At 39.0% G+C, this 21,464-nt stretch overlaps 1 protein-coding gene across 1 annotated transcript; it reads left to right on the top strand.

The window, feature by feature from the left end:
- Positions 1-19,447: 19,447 nt before the first annotated feature.
- On the top strand, positions 19,448-21,213 carry LOC126176084 (uncharacterized). Its single transcript, XM_049923221.1, has 5 exons — positions 19,448-19,484; positions 19,560-19,702; positions 19,936-20,013; positions 20,182-20,269; positions 20,439-21,213. The coding sequence occupies exons 1-5, from the start codon at positions 19,448-19,450 to the stop codon at positions 20,816-20,818; spliced, it is 726 nt and encodes a 241-aa protein (XP_049779178.1). The 3' UTR covers positions 20,819-21,213.
- The last annotated feature ends 251 nt before the right edge of the window (positions 21,214-21,464 follow it).

The raw sequence follows: 21,464 nt of genomic DNA, 5'->3' as shown, positions 1-21,464 counted from the left end.
ACCATTGTTATGAGGGCAAAAAGGAGTGATGTTTTAGTAGATTTATGTATCTAATTCAGTTTCTTATATATGTTAGGCCATCTACAATTAATGTAGAAAGGTAGCTTGATAAATTTATGATGAAGAAAAGGTGTGATGCAACAGTAAATCTTTGGCTCTGTAGTCTGTTGGCTCACTGAATCGCTCTGTTAAACATTTTTAGCCTAATAAAATAATTACTGAAATAAAAAAAATAGCAATGACAACTGTGCTTTTAAAATACATGTTGATAATAGTAGATAGAAAAATATGTGTGGGAAATCCATAATGAGAAATTGGCATGAGTGAAGTTAAAATGCTACAAGTAATCAATTAATCTGCAAATTCATCTGCAAGAAATGTGAGAAAGAAATGATAGCACAGTCATGAGCAGTTGCTATAATAAATTGATTGATTTTTATTGGTACAGTTTTATCATACAGCACAAACTTTACAGCTGACATTGGACATGTCAAAATGAGGATACAGTTATATTTAGTAAGAGCAAAAGAAGGGATGAAAGTAAGTAGGCAGATATTCTTGTAATCTAAGTTTATCAGTAACTGTTGAAAGGCAGGTCAAAATAAGGTGATAGTAATACCGTTACATAATATCAACAAAATAGTATGCAAATTAAAATTAGCTACCTATTCATACAACTGCCAATAACCTTGCCACAGTGGTAACACTGGTTCCCATCATATCACCTAATTTAAGCACTGTGCAGCTTGGCTAGCACTTGGATGGGTTACCATCTGTGTCTGCTGAGTGTTGTTGGCAAATGGGGTGCACTAAGCCCTTGTGAGCCCAATTGAGGAGCTGTTGAGATGTAGCAGCTCCAATCATGATAGCTGACAATGGCCATGAGAGTGGTGTGCTAACCACGTGACCATCCATATCCGCATCCAGTGACAACTATTGGCCGACGATGACGTGGTGGTCAGTTGATACCCTTGGGCCTTCTGAGGCCTGTTCACACACACACCGGAAACCTTACAATTTAGAATCATTTCTCAAATTATGACTCAGGTTATTTAGTCACTTAGTATAATTAATTGATTAATGGATAATCTCTTTGTTAGTATAATTAATTGATAACATGTGCCCACAGTCATGTGCTTATATCTGAATTACATCCGCCAATAAAACTTTGATCTTTTCTGCACAACCGAAGCATTTTCATTGGAAATTTGCTTGCTCTTATTAACATATACTCAGTTTTGTCACAATGGGACCATGCTATGATTCCTTTCAAACGTAATCACCATAGGCATTAAGACATTTATCCCACTATGAGACAAGACAATAAATTCCTGTTTCATAAAACGCATTCATCTGTGAATGAATCCACAATAACACCCACTCTTGCACTTCCTCATCCGACTTACACACATCTTTCTTGAGGTTGCCAAAGGTGTGAAAATCTCATGATGAAGATCTGGGCTACATGGAAAATGTTGCTTTTTGTATCGCAACCAAATCGCTGAAGTGTTGCCTTAGTCTGGTTGGCATTGTGGGGGCAGTTGATGTCATGCAACAGGATGTTTCCTTCCGACAACATTTCTGGGCATTTTGACTTTATGTTGCAGCACAATTTCTGCAAAGTCTCTTCATAGGCTGCACATTGATTGTAGTTCCACACTCAAGGAACACGTGTGGAGGAAGGGCCCTGTTGCACGATGATACTCACCTCCGCCAATCAAAGGCGTGGTTGGGAAACAATGCAGTATCCTCCACACAGCCTGGATCTTTCGCCATGTGGTTTTCACATCTTCAGCTATGTGAAGAAAGACATGCATGGGCATTGGTTTCAGTTGGATGAGGAAGTGCAAGAGTGGGTGTGGTTGTGGATCCGTCAGCAGCCAACCACATTCTACAAAACAGGAACTAATCATCACCTCTTCCAGTGGGGTAAATGTCTTAACATGTGTAGTGATTACTTTTGAATGGAACCATTCCATGGTTCTGTTGTGGTGGGTGGTTGGCCTTCATTTGACTGCCTCTTGTAAGTGATACGAAGCAGTTAACACTAGCTATGAACCACACAGTATAGTATCCATGATAGTGGATCCTCTGTTGTATTACTGGTAATATTAAGCTTATTTATTTTCATCAATTTGTGTTCTGACAATTTCTGTCTTCTGTTGTTCCGTTCACCTCCAGTGTCACATTATCCATTGATATTCAGCCATTGCCTAGCCTTGTTGACCCATCTATTTCTTTGAAAATGCAACTTAAATAACAAGACTTTCTGTTTCAGGATTCCACTTGTTAAAATCTTTGTGTGCTATTATCATGTACCTCCAATACACAACTTTGTAAAGTGACTAGAGCAGATATGCTATCTGAAATGGTACACTCGTTTTTCGTCCTTTTTTATTTTGGCACCATGTCGGATAGAAGATATATTACTCAGCTTCCAGCTGATGGTGATATTTTGATTCCTCTGCTTCAGTCACTCTAGCTGGGTGGCAATTCTTCTGGAAAGCCTGGAATTCTTGGGGAATTACGTTTTACCTGGAAGAATCAGAGAATCTCAGGGAATTTCAGAAATTTTGTAAAATCTTAGCGAATTCTGTGTTTTTAACCTGACATTGGAGTTCAATTTTATTGAACTTTATAAATCATAAATTTTAAAATAATTAATACTTTATGTCCTAGTGTGTTAATTATTTGAACATGAGCCCTTATAAATTATCAATCTTTAAAAACTGTGGTTAAACTACAGCCGAGAGGAAAGAAAAGTCATTATTGTGAGATGCTCAACAGCCCCCGCACCTGCCCCTCCACCTCCCCCCCCCCCCCTCCCACTTACTATCAATTTCTCAGGAACATCTTCTGACACCATATTCCTCCCCATATTTAGACTTCTCAGGAGTTTTTTCCAAAGTCTGAGTTGCCACCCTATCTTAGATAACTAATCTTTTCTGATCATTGAACAGACTTAGACACATAAAATTCATGTACAATGAAAAAACTTTTTTATACTAAAGAGGCATATTACTGAAATTCTTATTTTGTTGCTAATACTCTGCTTGACAAAGAAAACTAGGTAAAGAAATACAGTTTGTCTGTAAACCATAAGTTATCTTTACTGTTTAAGACTTTTATACCTTTAAAACTATAGTAGATACTAACAAATGGTTTTCAACATGTGATAAGATAACTCATAACATTTTGTTTCCTCATTCTTACATATTAATTTTTGGATAATTTTTAGGCAGAATTTCCTTTCTCTCTATGTACGTTTCAAGATCTCCACAGTGACATGTCCTAAGACATTGCAAAAATGCATGCCTACAAATCCTATAGGTCTCCAAACTTGATCCAGTACAGCAGTTTCTTTATAAAACCCCACAGGAAGAAGTCTAGTGGTATGAGGTCAGGGGATCATGGTGAACTGGACCATCTTGTCCAACCCATCAATCCAGAAACATTTCATCTAGAAATTTCTGGACATTTAGGGACCATTGTGGTGGTGCCCCATCGTGCTGAAACATGACATCAAGTTCTAATTGTTCTATATCATGTTCGAAAATTTTGTTCACTTGGGTATTGGGCCACATACTAAGCTTTCTCTTTTGAGGTCCACATTTTATCAGGTTTTCAAGTTATGAGTTATCACATGTTGGAAACCATTTTTTAATATCTAATATAGATGTAAATTTATTAAAGCATTAAATTGTGAAGATAATTTATGGACATCCTGTACTTGCAGAGTGTGAATAAATCTTCAGAAGATTTTAAAACTGCTGCCAAGGAAACCAAAAGTGGTACAAGTAAACCTTCCTGAACACTGCAACCAAATCAGCGATACAAATATTTAGAGCCGGTACTATGAGTTAAAATAAGAGTTTCTATGTGTAACTACCCCATCAAATCAAGGGGTTGTTTGTGTATTTCTAAGGTATTACCTAGCTATCTTCTTATATCCAATTCCACAATTCATTCATATGTACTGCCAGGATAGAATGAAGAGCTAAATGCTGACTGAATATAAGCTGTACATAATCAGTTCTTATACTTATCCTTTTACTTGACAACTTCTTCTACTTTTTTAGAAGAATTTTGGAATCTGTAATAATATTTGTTTGCATGTGTGTGTGTGTGTGTGTGTGTGTGTGTGTGTGTGTGTGTGTGTGTGTGTGTGTTTGAGAGAGAGAAGAGAGACATTTTATGTACCTAAGTGTACATATTTTTAAAAGGGTTGTTCAGATAAACGTGTCAGTATACTGCGTATTTTTCACTGAGAAAGTGTAATGTAATTGTAAAACTGTTTTGTTCCGTATTGTAGCAGGAGGTTAAAACTATAATCTACAGAACATGCAAATAACTAAATCGAACTGTGTTCACCATGTCTGTGTGCATTTGAGTGCCTATGTGATTGTGCATAAATGTATGTACTGATACTAGAGAAAAAAACCATAGCTTGAAAGCTAGTAAAATATTGTTTTTGTTGCATGTTTCTGTGCATCACACATCAGTCAGCTATAGGTGATTGGTTACCTTTTCTTTATTTTATGTATTATCCATCTAGGAATTTCTATTATTATTATGTATCACCAATTCAACTCTATTCTATCCCATTCCTCTTTACCTTTGTTACTGTTATTTTTAATTTATCTACAGCTAATTTGTCCATCCTTTGTTGCTTATATGTCTGCACTTTCTTCTGCTCTGCTGTGTCCCTACTACAAGACAGCTACATGCAAATCTGCAACTCCCACAGTTGGCCACGCTTGAGGCATCTTATGCTGCAGTAGGCACTTGAAGCCAAACAATGACATACACTTGTCCCACATGTTGGCAGATGTTCTGAAGAACAGTAATGTGGATTCTTTCCCAGCCACTGCAATATAGGCCAAGTCCATTGCCAGCTGAACATGCTTCCATGGCCAGGGACCAGGAATCATTGTCGACACATCTCTGCCCTCCAGGCACAACAAAATTACTTCTCAAGTGCTCCGCACCTTTCTGAGCTCACCAGGCGCAGTATATTTGTAGCCCAAGGATTATATCCCTGATGCTCCCGCATCTGTCTAATCACTCCAGGCACAATAACTTTACATCTATATTGTTCCCACAGCTACCAATGCCTTCCAGGCACCATCATCTTATATCCCTAGTGTTCCGTATACCTACCTATGCCGTCCGGGCACAACAGTTTCTTTCCCACTTGCTCCCACACTCATCTGTGTTCTTCAGGCACAACTAGTGTACTTCTCATTAGCTCCTGCGATGTGCCCTGTGGGTGCCACTATCCTATTTTCCAGGTGCTCATGCACTTCTTTCTGCCCTTCGGGTGTGGTTTTCCTATGTTCTTACCATGGTGCTCTTGCACCCTTATCAGACATCTGTATGCAGTGTCTCTCTTACTGTGTTTGATATCCTTGCATATTCAGACCTGGGCCGCCAACACTACCCTTGCAATTTGCCCAGGATCCCAATCTCTTCACATGGGTGCTAGACACACCTGACACACCTTCCTCAGAACTAATAATGTAATTGGCCCTCACCCTATGTATCCCAACAGTATCTCCTTCGTTTTCTGGTGGAGGGGAAGGAGGCCCGATCATCGCAAATAAATTCACCATCTCTTTCCTGGGGCAAAGGATACTGCATCCCTCCTACAAGATAGCAATCTGCAAACCTCCAACATGCTTGTGTCATGCAAGTGACCATGTTCAGACATCATTTGCTGCAACATGCACAAGTGTCTGAAACCAAACAATGATCCACACTTGTCCCACATTTTGGTAAATGTTCTGGACAACAACATCAGTAACGACAGAAATATGGTGATTTGTTGTCCACAGTGTCTCTGGTAGGTGCCATGAGGGATGCCAATTCCTTTGCCAGCAGAGCATTCTTCCACTACCACAGTACTGTGAATGCAGGCACTATCTTCCTACGACATGTCTTGTGCTTGCCAGCTGTTTGCATAGTATCTGCATGCTGCGACCATATTTAGGCTGGTGCTCAACCACACATCAGCAGTTTGCACTTAGCAGTTGAACCAATTATTCCTTTGAGCTTTCCGGGCCAGGTACCACCTGCATCCACATTTCATCAGTCAGAGTCTTGCTAAGGAACCATTGTCAGACAGTTATTGTACAGTGTTTATCTCCTAATTCATACCAAACTTAGGTCACACATCAGATTTTGGCTGAGTACCAACTCCAAATCATTCAAGGTGAATGGACTTGAACCTTATTGTGCCTTCATCTGCCCATGACATACCCTCCTCTACAGTAAATGCCTTCATAACACACACTGTCCGTCCTCCATTACACAGTTTGAACATATGCTATTGTAACAAGCCACGATGCTAATAGTGCCTTATTGCAGTTCCCTGATCTTGTTGCGACAGCCTGTTTTTGAACATATCATTCCAGTGCTGTTTTGAACACTTCACTAGCAACTCATGCTGCGCAACTTGACTGTTAGCTGACCATACTTATTTATTTATAATTGCACTGTATGATTGCAAGTGTTTATTTACTGTCTCAATTTGGAATTGAACATGCCTGTTTATAAGTGCACCATCTAGCCCTTATAGGATTACTTTGTTGTCCATCTGCCTGTCCAACTGTTAAGAACCCTTTTTCTCAGGAATGGTTAGACATGTCAAGTTCAAATTTATGACTAATACTAAGGTCTATTGTCCTTTGGCAGTGTAAAAATTTTAAGTTCTAAGTCAGTGCAATCAAAAGATATGGCCACTTATGCCACATTTTTTGATACTCAAAAGCTCACTTATAAAACCTGTGGGGTATTTCCCGTTGACATAGAATGGTGAAATTTGGCAAGATGCAAGGTTTCACAGTGCAATTAAAGGAAAAATCTGTAATTATATAACATGAAAAAATATTTTTTTGTCTTTTTTGTATGTCCATTTGTTTGTCTGGCCATCTGCTATGGCTCCTTTTTCTTTTGAAAAGATTCACATATTGTACTTAACGGTATGAGCCCGTGGTGTTGTAAAAGTTTTAAGCTTCTGAGCCAGTACAGTCAAAAGATATTAACATTTATGTCACATATTTTGATACTTGCAAACTCAGTCATTAAAACCTATAGGGTGCTTCCAGAGGATGTAAAATCATGATATTTGGCAACAAGCAAAGTTTCACATTACAAGTAAAATAAATAAATCTGAAGATTGTTAAATTGCCATTACATCGCATAAAAATATTTTTTTACCATTAGAACATACATTGCATTTATCATCTGTCAAAAGCATAATGGGTGAACATTAGCACAAGCAAATATAAAATATAACTTTTAGTCATGTTTTAGTAAATAAACACAACATATTTTATTAAATCTTATATATCTACATAAATAAACTGAAGTTCCCTACTTGCTTCGTTTTGTGTGTCTGAGCTAATCTGAGTAACTACTGTGGAGTTTTTGATACTGTCTTGGAATTCCCAACCAATGTCTTGTCAGTATCTATATCGAAAATGGGCAAAAATCGTTGACATTCTTGATTCCCTAGCTGGATGAACCATATAGAAAACCTGAGTGCACAAGTCCTACTTGCACTTGGCCTACTTTATTTAACCATTTTTTCAGTTACTCGTTGTGGTTGTGTACATGATGAGTATATTGCTACTAGAAAAAGAGCAAGAGCTCAAAAGCTAGAGTCAATTCATTTCAAGTGGACCAGGGGCCCATACTCATCCATTTCCAAACCCAATGAAATTTCATAGGAAAGTTCCACTATGTCTTGGGTGGATATGTACCAAGTTCCATCTCAACATCTCCTTTGGTTCCATTTCTACAGCCTATTATAGATTGGGGTCCCAAGTTTGCACCAGCTACATGTGTGCGAAAGTGCGAGTTTTGGATAACTTTTAATAAAGGCGCTTTTAACTTTCAATTTTTATAGATCAACATCTTTTTGTGCTGAATAAAATTACATTGCTGATTAGATTTTTAAATAGACGTGCTGACATCTGTACTACTTCAAAAATGGCAAAAAATTCATTGTGTAACTTAGAGAGCCCATCTTCAGCCAGCCATAAATTGTAATTTTATGGATGGATTCAGTCAAGAATTGCCCTGCTGTCTCTTGTGATGTTGCTACAATAGCTTCTGTCCTCCTCTACCACAACACATGCACATGCAAAATTGATGAAAACATTCTGGGTGCCAAATTTTGGGTATTTTTTGGGGATCCATATACCAGCTGTATGTAAATAATTTTTGCCTTATATATACCTAGGTGGTATCTGTTCTTTCAGACATGTCTGAAAGAACAGATATCATCGATGACCATGCAGCTCGTTAGAATGAAATTACAATGAAATGAACACCCTTAGCTGCTTACAGGCATTGACATATGTCAACAGGGACAGATGAAAATGTGTGCCCCGACCGGGACTCAAACCCGGGATCTCCTGCTTACATGAAAGACGCTCTATCCATCTGAGCCACCGAGGACACAGAGGATAGTGCAACTGCAGGGATTTATCTCTAGCACACCTTCCGTGAAACCCACATTCTCAACGTATTGTCCCGCACTACATTCATAGTGCCCCCGCCCATTATACTCATTAATCGCAGTGTGTTGCTGATTCCTGTAAGAGTTCGGGCACTGTTTGAGCATTCGCACAGAAGAAGTAGAAGATGGTCAAGTGGCCAGTGAGCGTTAACTATATATATACTAAGATGGTGTCTGTTCTTTCGGACATGTCCGAAAGAACAGATACCATCGATGACCATACAGCTCATTAGAATGAAATTACAATGAAATGAACACCCTTAGCTGCTTACAGGCATTGACATACGTCATCTGTCCCCGTTGACATATGTCAATGCCTGTAAGCAGCTAAGGGTGTTCATTTCATTGTAATTTCATTCTAACGAGCTGCATGGTCATCGATGGTATCTGTTCTTTCGGACATGTCTGAAAGAACAGATACCATCTTAGTATATATATAGTTAAGGCTATCTGAATATTGTTTTATACCTTACGGACTGAAAAATGCCACCCAAACCTGACAATACTTTACTGATTCTCTACTTTTCCTGATGTCATTCTGCTATGCATTTCTGGATGACATCCTTATCTTTTCCTCTTCTGGTGACAAACATGAGAAACACCTATCACATGTGTTACAGGTCCTCACAGAGAATGGTGTCAAAATTAATCATAATAAAACTCATCTTCACCACACAAGTGTCTCTTTCCTAGGTTATATGGTTATCACCTCGGGCATTTGCCAAACTCCCGATCGTGTTTCCTTCATATCTGATCTATTGCTACCTGAAACCTGGTGTGATCTTCGCAGGTTTCTAGGCATGGTAAAATTTTTCAGGCGCCATGCACCCCATGCCACCTCACTTCAAGCCCCTCTCACAGATGCTTTAGCTGGCAAGAAAACTTCCGCATCATGTAGAGTGAACTGGTCTGATGCTATGTTACAAGCTTTTGAAAATCTCAAGATCACACTCTCCAATGCTGTCACATTTGCACACCCCATCGCCAAAGTGTGCATCTCTACTATCAGGATGCTAGTGATTCCTCTTTCGGTCTCATGCTTCAGCAACATATAGGCGACATCTCACAGCTTCTGCCTTTCAGAAATTGTCCTTTTCCCAGTGTAAATGGTCTGCTTTTGACAGGAAGTTATACACCCTAATACAGGGCTTCACAACATACGTGCTCGCGGAGCAAGCTGTGAGCAGCAAGGCGCGAGCACGGAGCAGTGCGAGCACGCTACCCCCACTACCGGACCAGAGCGGAGAGTGGGGAGAGTCACGTGGGGCACACAACAGCTGCCGCCAGTCAATGTAAATCCACGGCCACCTGCAGGGATATCACTCACAAATTATTACTGCCACAAATGAAACAAATAAAGGAGAATGTACACATGCCACATAATTTTATTAGCTTAGTGTATGCCTCTACATTCGTATTAATTTGTGAATTGTTAGTGTGAGATTCTCGGTTATCTTGTACTTTTTGCCCTTTACAAATGCGTCTAATGTTCGGAGTAGTTGTTCTTGTGCATTGTAGGCGCAGCGTGCAGTTTAAATTTCGATCAGACAATGCGTTTCTCAGGCGCGTCTTGTTACATTTCATTGCAGAGAACAGTTGTTCACAAACATACGTGGAACCGAACATTGATATTATTGTAGCCGCCAGTTCGTGTAAACGAGGAAATCTATCCTGAGGGAAGTGTCTGTAGAATTTCAAAATGTTTTTCTTGTTCTGAAATTTGTCTCTGTATTCTCTGTCACACTGCAGGTCAATTATTTCTAGTTGCAGCTCAGGACAAATCTCTTCAATATTTGCTGAATATGGAAAGGAGAACAGATCAAAATCACTGTCTAGTGCTGTCAGATCTTGAAAGTGTTGATCAAATTCTTCCTTAAGGGCAACTAAACTATGTGAATAACGTTCACAGTCTTTGTGAACATCTTGCATGGATGATAATTTAGGAAAATGAGCTAGATTTCCTGTTTCTCACCCAAAGTGTCAATTTCATTTTAAAAGCTCGTGTTCGATCTAAAAATGAGTAATTAGCAGATATTTACCTTGTAGTGAAATGTTCAAAGCATTCAGATGGCTAGTTAAATCTGCTAAGAACGCGAGATCACATTTCCATGAAGGCTCTTTCGGTTCAGGAACACACATGTTATTTATTTCCATGAACATATTTATCTCATCTAATAGGCAAAAAAATCGATTTAATAATTCGCCACGACTAAGCCAGTGGACCTCGCTGTAATAAAGCAGGCTACAATACTGGCTTTCTACATCGTCAAGAAAGCTTTTTCATTGCCTGTGTTGTAGCCCATGCTTCCTTATATAATTGGTTGTACGAACAACAACACTCATCACATTTTTTAGAGTGATACTCTTTGCACACAAGTTTTCCTGGTGGATCACACAGTAAACGCCCCTTATTTATTTCGGCACAGTCAGTTTTTGCATTTTCTTCTTCAACAGCGCAACGAAACCTGATTGTTTTCTCTGTCATCGCTGGTGCACCGTCTGTAGACACTGAAACTAAAGAATTCCACGACAATCCTATATTTTCAACACTTTCTTCAACACCACTTAAAATATCACCTCCGGTTGTAGTGTTCTTCATGGCTACTACATCGAGGAGCTCCTCCCTCACCTGAAGATCTCGATTAACACCTCTAATAAATATGGCAAGCTGCGCTGTTCCAGTGATATCAACACTTTCGTCCAGAGCTAGAGAATACGACATAAAATCTTTACAGATATTTGCAAGCTGGTTCTGGACGTCGTCTGCCATCTCTTGTATGCAACGCATAATGGTCATGTTAGATAATGGCACAATCCGAAACTGTTCAACTTGAGATGGACACAAATGTTCCGCTACAACTACCAAATGTTCTTTTATTAAATTGCCATCAGTGAAGGGGTGCAGGGATTTTGCTAAAAACAAAGCAATTTTGTAAGTCACTCTGAGAGCTGACTCAGTTGATTTTTCTTCGTCGTCCAGATCTTCTTCGGATAGCTTCCTTTTAAGTTTAATAACTTCCTGTGCACGATCTGGTCCCTCACATTTTCCACTTCCGTAGTCTTTCGCATGGTATGACATATAATGTCACTGCAAATTAAATTTCCTAAAAGAATTCAGCATTTTGTGACATACTAAACATTTTGCAACGCCATCTTTTTCTGTAAACAGATACAATTCCTCCTAATGGGGGTTGAACTGCGAAAGCATGGTGGGGTTACACAACGGCGACTTGACATGATTCTTAACCAGCGAAGTGACTGTTAGAGCTGATTGTAGTACTTTAAAAGTTACACAGTCGGCGCGAATTCAATAGGCACACTGCGGCCCTATTCGAACATGTGCGCGCATTTCCCCTCCCTCCCTACTCCGCGACGTTGCACCTGCTCGCGAGCACGTGCCTGAGCAGACGCAAGTACTCGCGCTCAAAACCGGCCAGTTGTTAAGCCCTGCCCTAATACTTCCAAGAAGACATTGAAGGTTGTGAGATTACTATTATTATGGACCACCGACCCCTCATGGACGCATTACATAATCCTGCCATTGATCCTTCCCATTGTTGTTTTCGACATACAGACCTCATTTGTCAGTGCTCTGTAGATGCCTTCTATTTCAAAGTTACTGGCACTATCATCGAAGAATACATCTCGAGAAGTAACTCCATTACTTCGCCACTTGATCTAGATGAATTGGCTCACTTACAGCAGCAAGATCCCGATGGCATGCCATGTCCCATAGTTCCTTCTGCCCTGCGATGCACAGGTTTCAGTGCCATTCATGACTTGGCCCACCTGGGTATCAGTGCCACTACTCACCTTTTTACCAAGCGTTTTGCCTGGCCAAACATCAAAAGTAACTGCCGCACTGGGGTATGTGCAGGCATTCTCTGCCGACATAGCAAGGTCGGTCGATGTGCACTACCTCCTCTCAGACACTTCGACACCTCAAAAGGAACATTTTCGCCATGTACATGTCAATCTTATTGGATCCCTCGCTCCTTCAGAAAGTTTCAAATACCTTTGCCCTTCATACAGAGTACGTCAAGGACTCTAATCCTCTTCCCCCCTTCACCCTACCCACATTAGTCGAGTGTATTCACTCAAATATCTCACGCGTTCACATGCCTCCTCCTCCCCATGCACACACAATCTGTACTTTTACCAACTCTGCACTTTTTCTTTCACAGCAACCACACCACCTGCAACTATGTCATGCTCATTGGTGACTCTGTTTGTTCAACTTTGCAGCACCCTTATTTGGGCCCTCACAAGATACTATCATGCTCTAACAACACCTTTACTATTCTCCTCAATGGTCAGCCACAAAATGTATCCTTACACAAGCTAAAACTGGCCTGGTCAGTTGGAGACAAGCACAGTGCACAACTCGCCACACAGTGAACCTACTACAGTCGAGTGTGGTGACTCTTCGTTTGATAAAAGTGCACTGATTCTTGCATCTCCATCCGACCTCCTCCCTCACAGAACAAGTGACTGTCTTGTGCTCATTTCAGCGATTTATTTTTGCCAGCACTGCCTAGTGTCACAACAGTCTCTGTCAATGTCTCGTCATTCAACCCTGAAGATTTTTTGATCCAGATCTGTGATGATACCCCTCCCCGCTCCTTCAATGAACCCATTGCTGCCCCATTACCCTTCTGAAGCACTATCCTTTATCTCCTATTGCAGATGAGGCCAATGATACTGTCTACATTGACTGCACCAGCCAGCTTACCATTACGATATTTCTTCTCGCCCCGTCCCCAGTCTACACCCCATCCCCCACCCCCCTGTGCAGGTTATCCCCTCTACCCTCCTTTTTCTCACTGAGATCATGTGCTTTCTTCACCTCCTTGTCTCTTCCAGAGCAACTGTCCAGTCTCGTTTTCCCCTCACAGCGGCTACAACATGGATGGATACACCAGTTGTCAGCACATCGGGAGCTCCGTCATCCTGCGACTTCCCCTATGCTCTACACTACCGGGAGGGAGAGGGGGTCAGTCCGTCTCTGTGGCTGCAGTCGATGCAATAAAGAGCAATAAAACAAATGATGATGTTGATGAAATTTCACCCAAAGGTTTTTGTAAATCCATCCATGAACAAGTTTTATTAAACATTGTTTGAGACTTTGTAGAAAACATTGTTGAATATGTTCCCAAGGCAGTGTTAGAACATTGTTTCAATCTTGCTGCATAGAAAACATTGTTGAATATGTTCCCAAGGCAGTGTTAGAACATTGTTTCAATCTTGCTGCATCTAGAAACAGTATACTTTAAGCTTCAATGGTTGTATGGTAAAATTTTAGATACATGCCTACTTATGAATGAAATAACCCCCAGAAGGTTTTCTAAATTCATTACTGAAATTCCTTTCATGACTTTATTTAAGGCACTATTCAGAACACTGTTAAAACATTAGCAGAATGTTCCTACACAATTGTTGAAGGAATATGTATTTTCTTTGAACTATCAGTTGCTCTGTACTGTTGATCTTGTGATTAGAAAGTGTTGTGACTTGAGCTAATTTGTTTTTATTTTTTTTTTTTTTGTTTGTTTTGTGATATGAACCAAGAAGTGCCTGATGCTTATTTTTTAATTGTCAAGATGGCACTGACTGCCGTAAGCCTTCACCATTTTATCATGATAAAGGTCAGCTTAAGCAGTGTCATTGGGCAAAGAGCTTTTAAATTTGTGTGTAACTGAAGAAACTTTATTCATTAGAGAAATACCAAATGACGTAGTGAAGCTGTTAGAGCACTGATCTCTTATTCGCGGGTGTGGAACTGCTCGGACCTACCATTGTGATTTGAGTTTTCCATGGTTTTCCTGGATTGCTAAGGCAAATACTGGAATTGTTGGCCATGGCTGACTATGTGCCCTGTCCCTGTAGGCTATCTCTCATATCATCTTAAAGCATGTTATGTATGCTGTGTGCTATATATTGACTCATTGATTGACATTGTATTACTTTCACAAATCCTATATCATTGTAAGATGATCCTTGGATAAATAAATAAATAAAACTGAGATCTGGATTTGAATTTGCAGAAGATGCCCAAATTTGTTCTTATGATAACATCCTGCTAATGATAAAACTTCAGTTTCCGCAAAACACCTACTGTAGTCCATTTGGGAAAAACAAACATAAAGTTAAGGAGGCTTTACATACAGTTGACATTTTTCAGGTTGAAAAGTTGAAACCGTTGACCAATAAAGTTTTCAAGCCTGGCCGGAAGGTTTGTCCCAGATGCAGACAAGAATTTGCTCATAAGTAGTTACAGCATCAAGATGAGCAAGAACCAATATCTGCTGATTATATGGATGCAGTTGATGCTTATACACAGTGAATACTTCATTGGGTTCCCTTGGAGATTTGCCTTTAAAGCTTCAATGAATTAGCAAAAGGGATTCAATAGGTTACATAAGGCAGAAAGCTCAGAAAGTGCCAGGATTCACTACCAGCTGCTGGTGTGATCTCCACTGTTGTGGAGAAACTAATGGCGAAACAATGTTAGAAACATAAGGATATAGGCATTTTAATGAATGAACCGAAAATTAAAGTGCATTATTGCAACAAAGTTCAACTGATTAGGTGATTAGGCCTACATAGCAGTTAGAGAGGATGGTGAAAAAGTTCATTAACAGAAATACTTACTACTTTGTAACTTGAAAGAAATACAAACTGATGTTGACTGCAACACCTATCAAGGATGATGACTACAAGGAACTAATCAAAAAAAGTGTGTGCTGTTTTGAATCAAAATATTCCATGCTGCAACACTGTGAACAATGCCTGGAAAATGTGAGCTGGAGGCTTATTTCATAGGTGTTTCCAAAAAATATGGCCCAGAAGAAAAGATAGAATAGAAACAGAGGGTTCATACTAACATGGATACACTAAAGACGTATCGTGCAATTGTAAAAGAGTTTATAGAGGAAGTTCGCTTCTGAGGCACCTGAAAGAAAATCTTGCAGATAGTGAAGTGACCATTTTCATGGATTTTGCTGAGAAATATTCATTTGTCATTCAATATGCTGTTCTAGGTTTTCATAGGGAGAACAGCCAAGCCACATTACATCCCTTTGCAGTTTACTTTGGTGGTAAAGAACTACAGAATATAAGCGTCTGTATTATTAGTATTTCTTTGTGATGATCTATTGTAGTTCATGCATTCATAATGATGCTGATTAAATATTTGAGGTTACTGTTAGGAGAAATGAAGCACATTCACTAATTTACTGAAATTTAGTGCTGTCCAATAAAAAAAATTGCAAGCATTTTTTTCAGCTTTTGTAAAAAAATCACTTTGATATCTTTGTTGAGTGGAATTTGTCTAGAACCAGCCAGCTCTTGGTCGTGGCATGGAACTGCAATGAAGGTGCAGCACTATAAAGACACTTTGCAGAAACTGCAATGCACCATAAAGTCAAAACATGCAGGAATGCTGTTGGATGGCATCATTCTGTTGCACAATAATGGTCACCATCTCATTGCCAATTGGACTAATGCTATGCTTCAGTGGTTTATTTTGGACACAGTGCAACAACACCTATACAGCCTCGATCTCACTGTGAGATTTTCACATCTTTGATGACCTGAAGAAAGACGACATCAGTTTCAGTTGGACAAGGAAGATTAAGAGTGGGTGCGATTGTGGGTCCATGAGTGGCTGACCACATTCTACAAAACAGGAATTGATCAGCTCGTCTCCCAGTGGGATAAATACCTTAGCCCATGTGGTGATTACTTTCTATTGGAAGCGTTCGCTGGGCCTGTTGTGATAGGTCTTCAGTTTTCATTTGACTGCCCCACATACATTTAAGACACTGCTCATTCCTTCACCACTTTTCTGCAGTTCCTGTCCTGTTACCACCAGAGTCCTTGTTGATCACTGTGGGTATGTCACCCCATGTCCATGACCCCGCGGCCATAGAATGCTGCTATTCCTAATGTCCTGATACCAAACCCTCCAACTCTTTCTCAATTCTTCTAGCCAACTACATTCTGAAACACAGTTATTTCACTTTTGAGGCCAAATCTAAAGCATTCTATCTCCCACCAGACCTTCAGAATATCCTTGTCCATCCCTATTCTAGTCCCACTCCCAAACCTGCATTCCATATGTAACTCCCTTTTGATCAATCCAGATGCAGGACCTGTCCCATACACCCATTCATCAACTCCTAACACTGTCCAAACATTTCCTAGTCAATAAAAGCCAGGTCCGCATGTGAAAGCAACCGTGTTATACACTGAAGTGCCAAAGAAACTGGTATAGGCATGCACATTCAAATTCATAGACATTTTAACTTGCAGAATATGCCACTGCAGTTGGGAACACCTTTATAAGACAACAAGCGTCTTACATAGTCGTTAGTGTACCATGAATACCAGGAATCTGGTAAAACATCAAACCTCTGACATCACTGCGGATGGAAAAAGCTCCTGCAAGAATGGGACCATCGATGACTGAAGAGAATCATTCAGTATGATTGAGGTGCAAATCTTCCGCAAATTGCTGCAGATTTCAATGCTACACCATCAACAAGTGCCAGCATGCAAACCATTCAACGAAACATCATTGATATGATCTTTTGGAGCCAAAGGCCTACTCGTGTATCTCGTGTACCCTTGATGACTGCATGACACAAAGCTTTACACATCACCTGGATCCATTAACACCAACATTGGACTGTTGATGACTGAAAACATGTTATCTGGTTGGATGAATCTCATTTCAAATTGTATTGAGCAGATGGATGTGTACAGGTATGGAGAAAACCTCATGAATACATGGACCCTGCATGTCAGCAGGGGACTGTTCAAGCTAGTCGAGGCTCTGTAATGGTGTGGGATGTGTGCAGTTGGAGTGATATGGGACCCATGATAAGTTTAGATACCACTCTGACAGGTGAAGCGTATGTAAGCATCCTGTCTGCTCACCTGCATCCATTCATGACTATTGTGCATTCCAACAGACTTCAGCAAATCCAGCGGGACAATGCAACACCTGACATGTCCAGAATTGCTACAGAGTGTGTCCAGGAACACTCTTCTAAGCTTAAACACTCCTGCTGCCCACCAAACTCTGCACACATGTACATTATTGAGCATATCTGAGATTCCTTGCAATGTGCTGTTCAGAAGAGTTCCCCACCCCCTCGTACTCTTACGGATTTGTTGACAGACTTGCAGGATTCTTGGTGCCAATTCCTTCCAGCACTACTTCAGATATTAGTTGAGTCCATGCCATTTCATATTGCAGCACTTCTGCATGCTCTTGGGGGACCTGTGCGATATTAGGCAGGCTTACCAAAACTGTATTGAACATTTAGTCATATCATAAAGAATAATTCTTCAAACCTCTCATTTGAATCGTAACAAAAGCTTGTGATGCACAGACAGGAGAAATGATGCTGCTGTTTGATGAAGCTATAATATTTATAACATATAATTGTGCCCACAAAATAACTGGAAGACCTCAGACATGTCATGAAGGATTGGGACATTGAGAGTGCACTATTTACCTGTTGGTTAATTAGCTATGGAATGCTTCGCATACATAACAAGAAAAGTAGCAAGTAGTTTTCATGTCTCTTAGAGATACTTGTTATGTAGCGGTAAAATCAGTCAACAAAGAATAGCAAACTCTTGGTGAATGAGGTTGTTTTCTGAATTGCCTCCTTGCATGAAATGGTTTTTAGTGTCTTTCTCTTATGGATGTAATACCTAATTCACAACTGGTATTATTTTAATTATCTTTCCTATGTGTGAGATATTTCTACAATCTGACATGTCAATGAAAAAGTTACAGATTAAAAATTGCTCATTTAATTCAAAATATTATAGTTTAAGTGCACATGCAGCATCCTGTGTTACATAAGTCAGTATAGTTCCTCAGACAAGTGTATCGCCAAGTTCATTAGAGATCCAAGAAGGTAGGAATACTTCTCTATTCAGTACAAATTGTAGGACATTTAGTTGGTTGTGCCGTACAAAAGTACACTCACCAGCAGAATAGTGAGTTCTTTGTTTTCCGGGAGGAGGTTGAGTGTAACTGTAACATATAAGATATTAGTTCACTTTATTACAATACAGACATGAAGATTTACTTAACTTTGTACAATCCATTTTCACAAGAATTTGCTGAGTATTTACAACTGTCTCTGAATATTAAAGTATCACTTGATACAGACAATTTTGTAAGCCTCTTCACATGAAGAATAACTGACGTAATGCTCACGTTAAGTTCTACCTAAGATGTTTAATGCACTGGTGGCTTTTCTAAGCCGATGCTATCATCTTGACTGTTGATTGTGAACTGGGCCGAGCATTCCTCTGCTCAATCGAAAGAAGACCATAGATTGTGGTGGTATAACAAAGCTGTAGGAGACATGGCTGCGTAAATGTTTCTGATTTCATTTGTTGGTGTGGCATGCAGTGACTATACTCTTCTGTGGTTTCATTGTGAGGTGCCAACCTCGCTTTGGCTACCTGTTCTTCGGACGACGCCACATATTTAAGGAAGGGAAAGAGGGAGGGGGAGGAAGAGGAAGAGGAGATGACTCCTAAACTTGACCATGTTTCTTTTAGAACTGTACAGAAATTTTTATGTACACGATATCTCATCATAACATCTGCGTACAAGACTTTGGTTTCTAATAAACATCTAATACAGAATTGGTTTTCAAGTACATTTATTCTGGTTTTGTTTTTGATTCCTTCTAAAGGAATAATACAAGCCTACAATTTTTAATGTAAGGAGTTTAAGTGCTTTATTTTTTGTGTGTTGTTGCTATGGAAAATGTGAATAATGTGTATCTCAATGAAGAATCCAATGCTACAGTGAAATTGTTATGGTTCACCATGCCGCTATCATCATTTCTTTTATTCACAATTCATTGGACTAAATAGTAATTTACAGTTATGGTGCAGGTTCTTTTAGGAGAAAAACAGTTTCATAGTAAGTATCCAGAGAATGTGTCAGCTGATAATGTGAATTAATGTTTGTTTACACTGTAGTTGTAATGTCCTACAGCTCTGTACTTTATACTCTATCCAGGACATATTGAACAACACTGGAATGTCATTAAATTATTTTTCTTAGACTTTAATATATTCACTATTTGTATATCCTTTCTTGTTCTTCCTTTTTTCCTCCATTTCCCTCGAAGAAATTTTGTAATCTTTAAAACCTTGTCTGCATTTTAGGCCATAAATCTTTCCATATTAATACCAGAATATTGCAAACACATCATCTTTCACCTTTCATCATGTTGTAACTCTATAAAATATTGCTCTTTTGCTTTTTAATCATTTTTCATTTCTCAAAGTGTGGATAATCTGACAAATAAACTGTTCTGATGATGTAGTTTTTCACTTTGTGCTTATAATATATTTATTTACACCTTTAGCAGCAGTATAAATTCACAGTTACAATATGTTATGTTTCTGTTGTGATCAATGTTAGTTCTATGACAGACAACCTTTCAGTATGAGATACAAATGCCATTAACAAGTACAACATGTTTAGCACGAGCCATTTACTGGTCCACTCTCAATGAGATATGTGGAACCATGTTGCTCCAACTCCCACTCATGCAGTGTGAAGCAGAAACAAATTAACAATTTTGTAATTATTTCCATATCATAGTTCACAGAATATATTTTATAAACAAATACTTAACTTACTTTGCTCAGCTGGCAAGGACAGCATTATAACCAAAATTCTTTTAAACTACAATATTTGTGAGAATAACACCAACAAAAATATCTGACAGAATTATAGCATGTCCTTGTGTATCACTGGAAGTTAATTTTTTGATTTCCCATTGAGTTAAGAAATTTCTTTTATACCTTTTCTGATGTTTCACATTTGTTCTTAATTCTAATTTATCTTTTGTTTAAATATTTGTAGGTTCTGCACAAATACACTTAAATGACAGGAGCTTTCGTTCACATCCAGGAAGGTGGTCTTCTGCATTTGTGGATGTTGCTGGGAGACGACAACGATCAGTTTTATTGAAAGACTTAGATTTTGAAGCAGCAAAACTTCTTTATCAAGATAACAATCGAAAAGGAGCAGGATTGTATCCCTGCAGAGGATGTGGAAAAGTGTATCGTTGGTATCGAAATCTTTCTGTACATCAAAAACTGGAATGTGGGAAAGAGCCACAGTTTCATTGTCCATACTGCATAGTCAGGACAACCCAGAAGAGCAGCTTGATTAGACATATCAGACAAAGGCACTCAGAGAGTCAACAACAAATGATCAGTAGTGACATTGAGTTCTCCTAGAATTTCATAGATTTATCCTCAAAAATGAATATTTCTTTGATCGATTTTCCCTTCAATGACTACTATTGCTTATAACATTATGGCTGAAATTGTACAACAGTTATACCACAAACCAGATAAGAAAGAAAATTTCATATTATGTTACCATGTAAACATTTACAGAGTGACATAAGTTAAAAAATTATTCAAACCAATGTTGTCCCTTAGAATGCAGTGACTGTAAGGAGAAGAATTTATATGATAAATGAAAAGTACCAGTTTGCTTTTGTTCTACAATATTACTTTTATTGTGTTAACCGGTTTTCGGCTTATAAGACCATCTTCATACATTTACTGAGTATTGTCCCCAAAGAAGTTATAATGTTTGTAAACAACATTGTAAGAGAAATAACACATCTAGACTGGTGCAGAAACATGCTGTAAGTAACATCTTCGACAGTTTGGTGGTAATGTAATGAATAAGTAAAAAATGGAACAGTAAATAAATAAAAATGGAGTAGATAGGAAAAACTTTAGTACAAAATAGGAATAGCATGTCTGTGTAACAATTTCTAATAGTAAACAAAACTAATAAAGTAAAATAAAATCAGTACTTCACAAGGCTACATCAGGAGGTATAAAACATGGAGAATGATACACAAACCAA

The sequence above is a fragment of the Schistocerca cancellata genome, chromosome 3 (genome assembly GCF_023864275.1).
Source record: "Schistocerca cancellata isolate TAMUIC-IGC-003103 chromosome 3, iqSchCanc2.1, whole genome shotgun sequence".
Lineage (NCBI taxonomy): Eukaryota > Metazoa > Arthropoda > Insecta > Orthoptera > Acrididae > Schistocerca > Schistocerca cancellata.
Note: the sequence above shows the minus strand (reverse complement) of the source record. Positions and strands in the feature narration are given on the sequence as shown.

Bases quoted from the DNA above. Each gene is read 5' to 3' on its own strand.
- LOC126176084 (XM_049923221.1), top strand. From the start codon at position 19,448: ATGGTGCAGGTTCTTTTAGGAGAAAAACAGTTTCATA. The intron at 20,014-20,181 runs GTATGAGATACA...CATAGTTCACAG, and splicing joins CTATGACAGACAACCTTTCA to AATATATTTTATAAACAAAT. The intron at 20,270-20,438 runs GTGAGAATAACA...AAATATTTGTAG, and splicing joins TCTTTTAAACTACAATATTT to GTTCTGCACAAATACACTTA.